This window comes from Rhincodon typus, chromosome 5 (assembly GCF_021869965.1).
Source record: "Rhincodon typus isolate 14 chromosome 5, sRhiTyp1.1, whole genome shotgun sequence".
NCBI classification, from domain to species: domain Eukaryota; kingdom Metazoa; phylum Chordata; class Chondrichthyes; order Orectolobiformes; family Rhincodontidae; genus Rhincodon; species Rhincodon typus.
Genome location: NC_063336.1, coordinates 16,364,144 through 16,380,656, shown reverse-complemented (window position 1 = coordinate 16,380,656; position 16,513 = coordinate 16,364,144). Strand labels below are relative to the sequence as shown.

The 16,513-nt window shown below is 42.2% G+C and overlaps 1 protein-coding gene across 1 annotated transcript in view; it reads right to left on the bottom strand.

The window, feature by feature from the left end:
• anapc1 (anaphase promoting complex subunit 1) overlaps positions 1-16,513 on the bottom strand; it is a 199,978-nt gene that overhangs the window by 98,549 nt on the left and 84,916 nt on the right. Inside the window, 1 exon segment of the mRNA XM_048596681.1 lies at positions 8,444-8,715. Coding sequence (XP_048452638.1) covers positions 8,444-8,715 — 272 coding nt within the window.

The following is a 16,513-nucleotide window of genomic DNA, read 5'->3' as shown; positions in this document are numbered from 1 at the left end:
CACCCAAATCATTTATATGAATTGTGAAAAGCTTGGGCCTAGCACTGATCCTTGTGCTACACCATTAGTCATAATGTGCGAACTGAGAATGACTGATTTATTGCTCCTCTCCACTTGTCAACCACCCCTCAATCCATGCTATTATATTACCCTCAAACCCACGTGTTTAAATTTTCTTTGCTAATTTCCTGTGTGGGGCGGTGTCAAAAACCTCTCAAAATTCAACTACACCAAGTCCATTGTTTCCATTTTATCAAGTATGCTAGCAACAAACTCAAAGAACTCCTATCGCATGTGTTAAAACATAATTTCCTCCTCAAAAAGGTTGTTGACTGGACTCTGTCCAATGAGACAATAATTTTCTAAAAATCTAGTCATTGTATATTCTTTTTAATAGATTCCAGTATTTGACCGGAGTAAAATTCCACACAGTCACTCAAGCCCTGTATTTTAACTATTTTATGGATACTCCATGCATTTTCCTATGAGACAAGGAACTAATTTAGCTTCTCCCCATTTCATCATTTCCTATCAAAAGTCTTCCTGTCTCTGCAATGTAATGGATGCACATTTGACTTTGCTAATCCTTTCTTTTTGTAAATACGTACAGAAGTTTTTACCATCCATTTTTATGTTTTTTTTGTTATTTCACATTCATATTCTATTCTCCGTTTCATTATCCATTTCTTGATTCTCCATTGCTGAATTCTAAAGTCCTCCCAATCACCAAGCTATTTACTTTTCTCCATTACTTCACAAGCCTTCCTCTTGTATAGAATATTATCTTTAACATTCCTTGTTATTCATGGCTCCCTTGCTTTTCCTGTTCAGTATTTTTGCCTTAAAGAAATGCATGTTTTTGAACACTAGCATTAATTTTTAAATAGCAGCCATTGCCCATCTACTGTCAAACTTTTTAATATCTTTTTCCACTCCACCACAGCCAACGTCCTCCTTATACCTTCACAATTGCCCTTGTTTAGATTTAAGTCCAGTGTTTCAGATTGAACAGTCACTAGACCCTAAAGATTCCCTTAACAAAATTATTAATTAGTGTCCTGAATCTATCTTGAACACAGGAACTTTTACTCCATAACACTGGCGCTCATTCGATTTACCCAGTCAATATGTTGATTTAAGTCATCCGTGATTATTACATTACCTTCGAGACATGTAGCTTTAACTTTCTGATTTGCAACGTTCCCTACATTACTTCTTGGCAGCCTATAACACACTCCTACCAACATTTGCTGTTCCTTGTTCTTTTTAGCTCTACTTAAACGGATTCTATATCCCATTCTTCCAATCAGAGATCAGCTCTCACTCATACATTGATCCCATCCCTTATTAACAACGCTACCCCACCTCTGTTTCCTTTCTGCCTATCCCTCTTATAAGTCAAATATCCTTTAATATGTACTTGCCGATCTTGGTTATCTTGTCTCCATGTTAACAGTTAAATCATATCGATTCACATCTGCTAGCGACTTCAATTCAACTGCCTTGTTGTAAATACTGCATGCATCAGATAGTGTTTTTAATTTTGCCTTTTTAACACAATTCTGCAATTTGACTTGAGCTTGTTTCTGCTGCTCTCCACTTTCATGTATACTTTTTCTTACTTTCCCTTGCCCACCTTTCATTTTTCTCCACTGCAATTCCCAATCCTGCTGATCACATTACGTATTGGCTGGCACGGTGGCTCAGTGGGTTAGCACTGCTGCCTCACAGTGCCAGGGACCTGAGTTCGATTCCACCCTCGGGCAACTGTGTGTGTGGAGTTTGCACTTTCTCCTCGTGTCTGCATGGGTTTCCTTTGGGTGCTCTGGTTTTCTCCCACAGTCCAAAGATGTGCAGGTTAGGTGGATTGGCTATGCCAGGGATGTGCAGGCTAGGTGGATTAGCCATGGGAAATGCCGGGCTACAGGGGAGTGAGTCTGGGTGGGATGCTCTTCAGAGGGTCGGTGTGTACTTGATGATCCAAATGGCCTGCTTCCATACTGCAGGGATTTTATGATAAGGTCTATCCCCTGATAAGATGGATTAAACATCTCCAAACAGCACTAGCAAAGCTCCCCATGAGGATACCAATCCCAGTCTTGTTCAGGTAAAATCTGTCCTTCTTGTACGGGCCCCACCTCCCCCATAAGAGGATCCAGTGCCCCAAACGTCCAAGGCCCTCTCTACCGGACTGTTCTCCAGGCACATATAATCATTCTCTCATTCTTTCTATTTCCCCAGTTACTAACACATGGTAGTGGAAGCAATCCTAAAATTAAGATCTCACTTTTCAGTCTCTTGCCTAACTCGTTAAATTCTGCTTTGCACTGAGGGGCTTCTTTCTTTGTAATGTTTGTGTGAGATTAGCAGAAGCAAGTATGAAAATAACAGTGCAGGTAGCAAGAATCTTCACTTGCCCCCCGCCCCACCACTGGTCTCTAAAATAAATTCTACCCACGTTGCCACTCATTCCCTAGGGAGCAGGAGGAGGCAGCAAAGTTGATATCCTGCTATCTGGCCTGCAACCCTCAAACTGGCTGCTTACAGCTGAATGCAAATCCCCATACCTACAACAAAAACTCAAATCTTTCACCAGACCATAAATCACCAAGGACAAAATTGCAGAATGCTGCTCAAAAAATCCTACTCAGTAAGACAAGTCTCATATCATGATTACTGCTTACTTTAAAAGTAAGAATTACTTTGCAAAATTCCAGTGCCAAGAGAAATGTCCAGTCAATTTGCAGGATGCTGGATGAGAGCTGAGGAAATAATTGAAACCTCTGACTTAATGTCAGGAAGGATTTTCAGCGGAACTGCAAGAATTCTTCACAGTGGAAAATTCTACAGTAAAAGTGAAACCATACCCCACTTTTATATTTCCTTCTTCACTTTAAGCACAGTGGTAGCACAATGACAAAACCTCAAAGTGTGCAACGTGCTACCTTAACATTTGTTGGACCCCAATCAACAAAACATCTCTTTATCAATGCATATGATGCTGAAAAACCTGTTCAAACAGCAACGAACGACCATTCAGTCTTCTTTTAAAACAAGTAGCAGGATTGCAATTCTTGCTGATTTAAGGTAACAAAAAAAGATCACAAATCCTGCAGGGTGACAGGCAAGATCTGCATTGAAGGCTCACCAGTAACTACCCTATCCTCTTTCCTTTCCAAATTACTTTTGATTTTGATTATGGTATGTGCCATTATAAAGTGTTAATAGCTCTTTGATTACTGCCTATCCCCAGTTTCAAGTGTCAATGAGCCATGTTTCAATGTTGTACTGAACAGTACAACACAGCCTGGACAACTTATCTAGCACCTTCAGTCAAGAAAACCCAAGCTACATCTGCATACAATCTGTGGTAAAACCAAGAAATGGTTCTCAGAAGTTACACTGCATCCTCCCTTAAATACTTCGCAGGGCACAGAAAACATACATCGTTCATTGATCTGGTGTAGATTATTGTTTTTCAAGTTGCATTTACAATTTTCCTCATTTTCAGTAACCAGTTTGGGTCTCAATTACAATAGTTCAAAGCAACACTGAGTATTTAAAGAGAGGTCACTTCATTGTGTGCACATCACTCTGGGACAACATCCTGAAGTCATAAAAGGTCCTGGAAGCATATATAAAAATATCTTTTTACTTCTTATGCAGAATTTCTATACAAGAGCTCTTTGCATGTGAACAAACCTGAAGTTAGTAAAGGGCCCGCATCAGCATTACTGTTTAAGCGAGGAAAGCCACAATACTGTCAAGCATTTAGGTCCGAAATCTGGAATACGGTGCACAATTTGATCATCAAGATGCCATCAAAACATTCAGGCTCCATAAATGTTGCAATTAACAGCCATGAGGGGCATCCTGAGAATCAAATCATTATTTCTTTTTAAAAAAATATTTTTACACTGTATTTGGGATGTGTTGCTAGCAAAGACAGCATATGTTGCTCATTCATTAATTACTGTTAGAAGGTAGAGGTGATCTGCCCTCTTAAATCACTGCAGTCGAGAGAGAGAACGAGAGTGAGACCAAGCGAGAGAGCGAGCGAGAGAATGGTCACCATGCCTCGGGTGAGGTTGAGAAGCAGAGATCCTCCCAGTAAGCCCAGCCAGTGCGGGAACTGAACCCATGCATCACTCTGCATCACAAACCCACCATCCAGACAAATGAAATAACCAGCACCTCTGTGACTTTGAATTTGAATGTATGTTTCTGGTGCTAAGTACAGGCCAAGGTGCTGTGGGGAAGGAACTTTGAGAGTTTTGACCCAGCAAAGTGAAGGAACAGCAATTTGGTTCCAAGATAAAATGGTGCATGGCTTGCATGGGAACTTGCAGTCATCCCCATGAATCTGCTGCCTTCGAGGCCATGGAGGTGATGAATTTGCAAAGTGCCGCTGAAGGAGGTTGCTTCTTGTCGATGGTTCACACTGCTGCCATTGTGCATTAGTAGTGGAGAGAGTGAATGGGGTGCCTACCAAGCAGTCTGCTTTGTCCTGAATGATGTTGAGATTCATGAATACTATTGGAGCTACACTCATCCAAGCAGGTGGAGAATATACCATCACACTTCAGACTTGGGCTGCTGCCATACTTGCCATTCATCAGTTCAAGCCTGAGTACTGCCCAGGCCTTGTTGTCTGTGGACATGAACTATTCCAGCATCTGAACAGCAAATGGCAATGGACATTGTGCAATCATCAGCTAACATCATCCACTACTGACTTTATGTTGGACGGAAGGCGATTGATGAAGCAGCTGAAGATGGTTGGGATGAGGACGCTACCCTGAGGAACTCCTGCAAGGATATTCTCGGACTGAGATGATTGGCCTCCAAGAACCATCTTCCTCTGTGTTAGGTATGGCACCAACTAGCAGACAGTTTTCAACCGATTTCCATTGACTCAATGTTTTTGAAAGCTCCTCAATACCACGCTCAATCAAATACTGTCTCGATGTCAAGGGCAGTCATTCCTACCTCATTTCTGGAGTTCAGCTCTTTTGTCCATGATTGTGTTATGATTGTAATGAAGTCAGGAGCTCAGTGGCCCTGGAGAACCCAAACAGAGCATCAGTGAGTAACTGCGACTCAATAACACTATGATGACCCTTCCATCATTTTGCTGGTGATCAACATTAGTTTCGCCAGGTTAGATTTGTTCTGCCTTTTAATGGACCGGATGTCTCCGAACAATCTTCTACATTGCTGGGTAGGTGCCACTGTTCTGAAACTGTACTGGAATAGTTTGGCTGGGGATGGAGCTAATTCTGGCAACACAAGTCTTCAGTACCAATGTCTGAATGTTGTCAGGGCCCATAACCCTTGCAGTGTTCAATGCCTTCGGCTGATTCATGATATTATGTAGAGTGACTTAAGTTTGCGCAAGACCAGCATCTTGGGGACCTCCAGAGGAGGCCGAATTGCATTATTCACTCAACACTTCTGGCTGAAGGTGGAAGCAAACGCTTCAGCCTCTTGCAATGATGTGCTGGGCTCCCCATCACTGAGGATTGGGATATGTGTTGATTCTCCTCAAATTCTATTTAGAAAGGACGCAACCGAGAGAGAAACCTGATGTTGGAAAATAAATTAAGCTTTATAGATTGCAGTCATGTTTCTGATATACCAAAGTAAGGAAAAATTAAAAAGACAATAAAGAAATAGGTTAAGTCTATTGAATGGTCAAGTTAAGACAGATAGCAGGAGGATCACCCCATAACATGATGAATGCTTAGGGGAGTGCAGTGGAAACACAGGCCAGAAACACATTCAGCAATCCAACCTAAAAGTCTGACTGAGGAGCTGCAACCGGCTAAGATAAGATCAACTCATCCTCATCTGTATTCATCTTGAGATTATTGAAAAAAAAATAAAATTTAGCTGTTAGATGTATAGGCTGCAATTTTTCACACTGTAGAAAAGTGACATTTCCTTTCTTTCTGTTTCAAAGCCTAACTTTTAAAAAAAAAATGCATTTTTAGTTCTAGTCAGCAAAAGACCTGAGCAAATTGGGTCCAACTGCCTGCAAAATCACAAACTCAAAATGCATTTTCTTTTAAAAAAAACCAATCCATCAATCCATTTTAAGAAAACCGGGTTACCCAATCAGGCAAACAAACGCAAATTGAATTTAATCATTCTTGTGTTAAGAATGTGATTGTACATGTGCTAAAACAGATGAAATCCACGAATGAAGTCATGATAAATATCAAAAAACTGAAAGAACTGTGGATGCTGGAAATCAGAAGCAAATGTTATGATAAATATCAAACTAAACTTTCTTTTAAGAGGCGATTAATGTTGAATGAGTTGTTGACAGAGTTGACTCAGTTCAGACAGATGAGAAACAGGATTTGGCAAATGAAATAATGGTGCCTTTGAAAAGTTCACTCGGTTGGTTCCTAGGAATGAAGGGATTGCCCTATGAGAACTGATTGAATAGGCTGAGTCTATGTTTCCTGAAGTTTAGAAAAATAAGGGGTGATCTCACTGAACCGTATAAAGTCTTAAGGTGCTCAAGAGCTCCTTTTCTTGACTGGGGAGCCTCAAAGTAGAGGTCACAGACACAGAGTTGGCCATTTAATATTGAGACGAGGAGAAATTTCTTAATTTAAAAAATGAAGGCACCAGGCACCAGCAGAGGCTCAGTCATTCTGTGTATTTAAGATGGATAGATTTTTGGATATTAAGGAATATGGATAGTGAAGGAAGATAGTGCTGGTACTGAATAGCAGAGCAAGCCTGTAGGACATAATAGCTTATTCTTGCTTTTTATTATAATGTTTTCAAATGTCAAATAGCAGATTCTGCAAATGTTCCTACCAAATCAACAGAAAGAAATTTTGCCAACAGTAATATACATGCTACATTTGTAATAACTGCTTTACCTCATCTCAGCCTTGATCATAGAATCATAGAATTCCTACAGTGTGGAAGCAGGCGATTTGGCCCATCGAGTCCACACCAACCCTCCGAAGAGTATCCCACTCAGACCCACCCCCTTCCCCTATCTTTGTAATTCTGCATTTCCCATAGCAATTTTCCCTTGATCTTATTTCTTACCCCACATCCCTTTCCATGCCGATTCTCCTCCCTTCCTCTCATAAAGGCTCTGACTTTTGAGACTGGCTGTAACACTATGTGATCTTTAGGTGGTAGTTGTCCCATTCCCTAAGTAATAGCTGAAAGTGACCCAGAACCGTACACAGTCCTGAAGTTGGCTCTCAGCAGGCTAATCCAACATGAGGATCATGGCAGCTCAGTGTCCTCATGGGATAGGTTTGTAGAATTTTACAGTACGGGAGGCCATTCAACCCATCATGTATGTACTTGGTCCTGAAAGACTTACACAGCTAGTCCCATTCTCCAGCCCTATCTCTGCAGCCCTCTCAATGCAGCACTTTCAAATATATATCCAGTTCTCTTTTAAAACCTCCTATGGAATCGGTCTCCACCAGTCTCTTAAGCAGTGTATTCCAAATGCCAACAACCCCCTAAGAAGTTTCTCCTCATCTCACTCCTAGCTCTCTTGCTCACCACCTTGAAACTGTGACCCCGAGTTACTGACATACTGACTAGTGGAAACATCCACCTGCCCTCCTCAGCAATCGTCTGAGCAGGAGTCAGCAAGGTAGAGATCTGGAAGAAGCTTGGTTGACTTCACATACCCCAGAGAGTTCTGGGGAAAACTGGCTAAGACAGACAGAAACACAGGAATTAGGAGCAGGGGTAGGCCATTCGGCTTTTTGAGCCTGCTCCGCCATTCCATATGACCATGGCTGATCTTCCAACTTTCCTACTTTCTTCCCAAATCCTTTGATCCCTTTAGCGCTAAGAACTATATCTAACTGCTTCTTGAAAGCATTCAATGTTTTAGCCTCAACCATTTTCTGAGGCAGAGAATTCCACAGACTCACCACTCTCTGGGCATAGACGTCTCTCCTCATCTCAGTCCTAAATTACCTACCCTCGCACCCTTGGATTGTGACACCCCACCACCACCACCCCCGACCCCGACCCCGACCCCAACCCCAACCCTCCCCACCATCCCCCGATTCTGGACTCCTCGGTCATCAGGAACATCCTCCCTATGTTTATCCTGTCCAGTGATATCACATTGACTGAACCCTGGCACATAAATAGCTGCTGCACTTTGCCCTGTGCTAATATCAGTCAGCCAAGGCCCTCACATGTAATTCTAATCACTATTGAGAATAACAGTAGCCAAATACCTGCTGTAAGTTTCTGCACTGGAAATCACAAGTGTGCTGTAAATAAAAACCTACCCCCAACCGGGAGAGTTTAATACTTGAAGTACCAGTGATTTGGTTAATATATCCATTGCACCAGACATCAAACTTCAGTCTAACTTCACTTATGTACACAGGAGTCAACACAAATGGGTAACATTTTCTGCATGCTGAGTGCCTACCTTACTGAGGTAATCATGAATGCTCATTGTGGTCAGTTTGCTCAAGTGTCCGTTGAGCCCAAGTGCCATCAGCAGGCCAGCGTACTCGTTGGTGAGCTCAGTGTTCTTCTGTCTGTTGTACACGATCCAGGCAGAGTCTATCTGGGACGCCGGGGCTACTTTCAGTCCTGCAGCTACTCCATTATGAAAGCTGGCCCAACTGGCCATGTTGGGTGGCACATCAATGTTCCCGCTGTTCAGGTCAACGGTTGTGTTTCGGGGAGGAGCTCGTCCTAATTAGCAGTGGAAGGCAACACAAACGCCAATTAACTGTTAGAGATAGTAGGAACTGCCGATGCAGTTAATCTGAGATAACAAGGTGTAGAACTGGATGAACACAGCAGGCCAAGCAGCATCAGAGGAGCAGAAAAGTTGACGTTTCAGGTCTGACCTGAAACATCAGCTTTCCTGCTCCTCTGATGCTGCCTGGCCTGCTGTGGTTATCCAGATCTATACCTTGTTATCACCAATTAGGTGTTTATAGTTTTAAAAAGAAAAATCCCGAAAGTAGATTAGGGCAGCAAAGAAGGTTATCTCAGAGTACAATGGGACCTTGATCAGTTGGGCCAATGGCCGAAGAGTGGCAGATGGGGTTTAATTTAGATAAATGTGAGGTGCTGCATTTTGGAAAGGCAAATCAGGGCAGGACTTATACATTTAATGGTAGGGTCCTGGGGAGTGTTGCCGAAGAAAGAGATCTTGGAGTGCAGGTTCATAGTTCCTCAAAAGTAGAGTCCCAGGTAGATGGAATAGCGAAGAAGGCGTTTGGTATGCTTGTCTTTATTGGTCAGTGCATCGAGTATAGGAATAGGGAGGTCATGTTATGGCTGTACAAGACATTGGTAAGACCACTGTCGGAGAATACTGCGAGCAATTCTGGTCTCCTTACTACAGGAAGGATTTGTGAAACTTGAAAGGGTTCAGAAAAGATTTACAAGGATGTTGCCAGGGTTGGAGGGTTTGAGCTATAGAGAGAAGCTGGAGCTATTTTCCCTGGACCGTGGAGGCTGAGGGGTGACCTTATAGAGGTTATAAACTCATGAGGGGCATGGATAGGGTAAATAGACAAGGTCTAAAGGGCATAGGTTTAAGCTGAGAGGGGAAAGATTTAAAAGGGACCTATGGGGCAACTTTCTCATGCAGAGGGTAGGGTGTGTATGCAATGAGTTGCCAAAGAAAGTGGAGGCGACTGATACAATTACAACATTTAAAAGGCATCTGATGGGTATATGAATAGGAAGGGTTTAGACAGATATGATTAAATGCTGGCAGATGGGCCTAGATGTATTTAGGATATCTGATCAACAGGGATGAGTTGAACCGAAGGGTCTGTTTCCATGCTGTGTATCTCTATGACTCTATGACAAGAACAATTACATGGAAAATACAGCAAAGTACTAGGTCAAGCTAGTTCTTGCTGGAATTTATGCTCAAAGAACTGACTTTATAGACTACTAGTCAAAATGAATTTGTGTTGATATATATGCCTTTAACATCAAGACATTATAAGATATTTCACAGTTAATGACGTACACCTGATGTTAAAGCACTGCTGTAATAATGCAACAAACGCTTCCATTTATTTATCAATGTTAATGCAGGCAAGCATTTGAATGTAAAACAGACAGAGCTGGAGAAACTCAGCAGGTCTGGCAGCATCAGTGGAGACAGAAACAGAGTTAACATTGAGCTCAGTGACCCTTCATTATAAGGTTTCAGGACTTGAAATGTTAACTCTGTTTCTCCCCATAGATGCTGTCAGACCTCCAGCACTTTTCTTTCAGATCTCCAGCATTCATTGTTCTTTGCTTATTTTAGCATCTGAAGGTTTCCCATAACTGTGCAATGAGACAAAAAAATGGATATCGAGTTATGCAAGCAGATATTAGATGAGTTTTAAGTAGCTAACTCAATGGAAGGACTGTAGGAAGGAAGACTACATGGACCACAAGATTAACAAATAACACTAACAATGTTAGAATTTTACAGATTTCTGAGATCCCTGCATCTTTGTTTTAAACCCCAGTGAATAAAATCCTGACCAATCCAGTCTCTCATCATACGTCAGTCCTGCCATCCCAAGAATCAGTCTGGTGAACCTTTGTTGCACTTGCCCCATTGCCAGATCATCCTTTCCCAGGTTAGAAAACCAAAACTGCTCAGAATGCTCTTGGAGTGCTCTCACCAAGGCCCTGTATAACTGCAGCAAGACATCTCTGGTCATGTATTTGAATCCTTTCACTGTGAAGCCCAACATACCGTTTGCCTTCTTCACCACCTGCTGTACCTATGCACTTATTTTCAGATATTGGTGCACAAGGACTCCCAGATCTCACTGCACCTCCCCTTTTCCCAATCTATCATTGTTCAGAAAATAATTTACCTTCCTATTTTTGCAGCCAAAGCACAAAATCTAAAAACCTCCCATTTATCCATATTATATTGCAGCTGCTTTGCATGTGCCTACTCACTCAACTTGGCCGAATCACACGAATGCATCTCTGCTTCTTCCTCTCAGTTTGTGTCAGCTGCAAACTTGGAGATATGACATTTAATTCCCACACGTAAATCAATCACATATATTGTGAACATCTGGGGTTGAAGCACTGATCCCTGCAGTAACCCACTGGTCACCAGTTGCCACTCAGAAAATAACCCATTTATTCGCACTCTTTATTTTCTGCCTGCCAACCAATTCTTTATCCATGTCAGTACACTACCCCAATTTGAAGAACAAGGAACAGTACAGCTCAGGAACAGGCCCTTCGGCCCTCCAAGTCTGCGCAACACATTTTACATGTACTTTAATTTTAATCTCTTACGTGGGCCTCTATCAAAAGCCTTCTATCAGTTTCCCAACGCCATCTCTCTATTCATACTGATTTCCTTCAGTTTCTCCCCCTCACTAGACCCTACGTTCCTTAACATTTTTGAGATGTTATTTGCGTCCTTCTTTGTAAAGACAAAACCAAAATATGTATTTAATTCACCTGCCATTTCTTTGCAACCTATTATAATATCCCCCGTTTCTAACCATACAATTGTCTTCAATAATCTTTCTCTTCGCATACCGAATTACATTTTTACAATCTGTTCATATGTTATCCTCAAGCTTACTCTTGAACTCTATTTTCCCCCTTTTCAACAATCCCTTTGTCCTCCTTTATTAAAATCTGAACTGCTCCCAATCGTCAGGTCTGCTGCTCTTTTTGGTCATTTATATGCCCCTTCCTTGGATCTAATACTATCCCTAATTTCCCTTATTAGCCACGGTCGGGCTACCTTTGCTGTTTTATTTTCCTTCCAGGTAATAAGGAATAATTGCTGCAGTTACTCCATTCACTCTCTAAACGTTAGACATTGCCTATACACCACCATTCCTTTAAGTAGCATCGTCAAATCAATCATAGCCAGCTCGTACGTCATACCACCGTAGCTTCCGTTATTTAGATTCAGGACCCGAGGCTCAGAATCAACACTATCACTCTCCATCTTAATGAAGAATTCTATCATTTCAACCAATGATCACATACATACACACGCACAGACACCCAAATTTCAAATACGTTGTCAGATTCCAATTCCGAGGTCATTGAAACGAACTGTAGAAACACTAACAACTTAGCCTCTGATGAACTACTGAAGAACTACTTTAGGAAGGTGCTTTTCACCTGCTTAATGTGTAAACCCTGGCCCGGTTCTTGAGCTTGCACTTAATAGCTATGTGTTCCTTCTTTTAACCTCTCCCCAAATTTGGCATCTTCTGTAACCTTTAAAGTTCACACTGAATTGTCTCCGGAGAAAAGTCACTTTCTCTAATCTTCTGTTCATAAGTCAAGGAATCTGACACAAGGGATCAAATAATCACCTTTCTTCTTCCCTGGCAATCCATAAACATCAAGGATGACTCTTTCACTTAGAGTTGTGCATGTTAAACAGGGCGGAGCTGGGTCCACACGCCCTGCACAGTGGGAGTGGTGGTGTTTGATGAGCTGGGTGTGTAAGATGTTTGGATTCTTTCGCACACTCCTTCCACTTGGCCTCCACCAGGACCCGTCAGAGTTGCTCAAAACAGTTGGCATCTTCACAGATGCTCCTGCTCCAGTTGGGGGCAGCCTCGGGCAGTCAGCGAGGACGCTGCATTTTTCAGGGAGGCCCTGAGGACGCCCCAAAATGCTTTTTCCGCCTGCATGAGAACTAGTTGCCCTGACAAAGCTCACAGTACAAGTATGTGAACAATGTGGCTTGTCCAATGCAGCTGACTGGCAGTAACCAGCACCTCAGTACTGGAGATGTTGGCCCTGAGAGACGGCAGAACATGAAGTGTTGTGAACTGAAAGGAGAATAGCATGAAAACCCAAAAGGTCCTGAACAAGATGGTGGACTGGGCCGACTTGTGGCAGATGAAACTTCATGCTGATTAGAATGAAGTGATACATTTGGAAAATCGTGAATCCGGAAGGAGTTAGAGACAGAGAGAGGAGTGAGCATACAGAGGGATTTGAGCACAAAGGTGCGAACTTGAAGACATGGAACCATTATAGGTCAGCAAACAGAGGGGTGACGGGTGATTATGACTTCTTATTCAAACCTTCACTACTTCAGGCACTTTGATGTTTCCCTTCCCTGCTAGCTGACCCAAAACTAAGCTCAATACTCAAAATTTGTCTTAATCATTGCATTGCACTATTTCAGTTTGACAATCGCCAACATTTTCTCCCACAATTTTGTCCATATAATGAGACTTTCAGATTGTTGTGTCGATTTCTGCTCCATAAATGTTTAGCCATAAATATCAACGTATTCAATCTTTCCTTCAAGTCACACAGCAACATTACACGGACGCTTATTGAGTGAGTCACAGGAAACAGTGAGTTAGTGATGAATAGTTGTTGTTAGGACTGTACAGAGGTTTGTAGTAGGATTTCCCATGGGGTGGTGTGAGGATCTCTGCTTTCGACACTTGTGCACACAGGGTCTAAATTCACAGACCATAAAAAACCTGAAATATTATAAACTGAAACTGCAAAACGTCCTAGACAGGCTGGTGTACTGGGTTGTCTTGCGGCAGGTGAAACTTAACAAAGCGTAGAACAAAGTGATACTTTTTGGTAGGAAGAATGGAGGCAACAGAAAATAAAGGATTGCATTCTAAAAGGGGTGAAGGAGCAGAATGGGAATATCTGCACAAATCAAAGATGCCAAAACAGGCTGAGAAAGTGCTTAATGAAGGAAATGGCATCCTGGGTTTAATAAATGTTGGGTATAAATGTGCAAAGAATGGTATCTTTCCACCTACATGAGATGATGGGAATGCACACTCCAAATATCACTGACAACCATTGAGCTCACCTGCTGCACTGCTTTTGCAAGGCTGAACGAGCTAATTCTGAAAGGGTGGTTTTGCCATCCCAAAGCCAGAGGAGGCAGTGGCCAGCACTTTGACTACAAGCCGTATCCAGTTTTGAAGCCCTTGCTTCCAGGATTGAACAGGTTGGAAATCGGTGGGAAAATCACCAGGGGAACTGTACACTACCTTACCCACACCTTGCCTGCAAACCTGCAGCAGGGCAGTGCAAAATTCTGTCTCACATGTTGCCGTGCAGAAATTTAAAAAAAAACATGCAAACAAGAAAAAAAATGAAGAGAACAGCAACAAAGAAGTTATGATAAATGTCTACAAAGCACTGGTTCTCCCTCGACTGGAGCATTTTATGCAGATCTGTGTTCCTCCCTTGGAGGGATAAGAAGGAATTAGAGAAAATGCAGAAAACAGGCACAAGAGTGATTCCAAAGATAAGGAACTTCAGTTACACGGAGAGATTGGAGAATCCGGAGCTGTTCTTGGAGAAAAGGATAATAAGTGGAACTTTGAAAGAAGTGCTCGAAAATGACATGGAGTCTGAACAAAGTAGATAGGGAGAAACTGTTCTGATTGGTAGGATCAAGAGCCGAAGGACACTGCTTTGAGGTGACTAGCAAAGGAAGAACAGAGATATGAGGGAAAGGCTTTTTAATCCAGCCATTTGCTAGGATTTGGAATTCATCGCCAGTATATATATTCGAGGACTCCAAAAAACATTGGATATTCACAGAATGGTACATGAAGTTTGAAAAGTCTGGAATTAAGAGTCTAATTCTGACCAAAAAATTGTCATCAATGGTCGGAAAAATCCACCTAGTTCACTAGTGCCCTTTAGGGAAGGAAACTGCTGCTCTTACCTGGTCTGGCCTACATGGGACTCCAGACCCACAGCAATGTGGTTGACTCTTAATTGCCTCTCGGCAATAAGGGATGGCCAATTAATGCTGCCTAGTCAGCAATGCTGACATCCCATGAACGAACTTTTTGAAAAAATTCATGCAGTATGGAAGAAGCCCTTCAGTCATCGAGTATACACTGACAAAACTACACTAAATCTACACTAGTCCCACTTGCTAGCACTTGGGCCATAGCCGTGAATATTGCCTTTCACATGCTCATCCAGATTCATTTTCCAAAGGTCCCCACCTCAACAACTCTCCCAGGCAGTGCATTCTAGACCCCCACCACCCTTTTTTTTAACCTCAAATTACCTCTAAAGCTCCAGTCCTTCACGTTAGAATTATACCTTGTTATTGACCCTTCGACTGAGATCAGCCACTTTCTGTCCATGCCCCTCACTATCCTATACACCTCTATCAGGATCACTCGTCAAGCCTTCTCTGCTCTCAAGAAAACAATCCAAGCTTATTCAGCTTCTTTTCCTAGCTAAACTGCTCCAACCCAGGCCAACATCTTGGAGGATGTTCTGAGGAAGGGTCACCGGACCCGAAACGTTAACTCTGTTTTCTCCTTCACAGATGCTGCCAGACCTGCTGAGCTTTTCCAGCAACTTTGTTTTTGTTCAACATCCTGGAGGATTTCCTCTGCACTCTCTCCACTGCAATCGCATCATTCCTGTGACCAGACTGCACAGTGCTCCAGCTGAAGCCTAACTAAAGTCTTCAGGATATTATCCAAAAAGAAAAATAAAAATCAGCAAGGCTGAGTTCTCCCCTGCATTGTAACTATTCATGATTCTATGCCTTCATCAGCCATTCATTTCTGGAATTTCCAGCCTGTATCGCCTTAGGGAGATTATTAGCTCATGAGCAGTTCAAGAAAACTTCATCTCACTTTCTTGTGGCCACTAGAGAGTGACATTTGTTCCAAGGTGCAGAAACAGGCCATTTGGCCTGTCTGACGGATGCTAGCATTTGCACACCACACAAGCTTTGATCATCTAAACCGATCGTCTAAACCAATCGTCTAAACATGTTCTCACTAACATCACCCACAGGCTGAGAACAAAATGGGAAATTTGCTTGCATAGTCAGCTCAACAACATGCAAACATTTTCGTCAACTGTGCACTACATAGCTCACAGAATTGTATTTGCCTCAGGCAAATGTTTGAGGTTTTTGGATAGGTCTTTGCATGAATGACAGCATTGTACAAAATCAATCCAACGCAGAAAATACTCCCGGATTCATATGCTGGAACAGTTGAAACTTTTGTTCCTTCCATGTAACTCACTGCTTTTGTCGAAACCAAACTTTTACCACAGGAAAGTTTCAAACTGCACAGTCCAATTATATGCAAATAGTCAGGAAAACAAGACCATTGCAGATGAGCAAATCTGTGTTTAAACAAATGAGATAATGTTCGAGATGACACATTAAGCTGAAGCCATTTCATATATTCCGTATTGAAAAAAAGCTAACAGTTAAGTATTTTTCAAACTGACAGCTGAGTGGTTCGGAAATTAAAATTACTGTGCAAATGAAAAAAACCCATCAAACAGCAGCAGTGAGCAGAATGGACAGTGACAGTCAGTTGTAATATTGCCTACAATTTACTTGATAAATTGTCATTTTGGTGGTAAATTTTGTCCCTTTGTGATTTTTTGGAGGAGTGGTGGTGAAAAGGGAGGGATAAAGGGGAGAAGAGAGAGAAAGAGGGAGGGGCAGGATGGCGACCGAGACAGGGTGCACAGCACTGGCATCCAC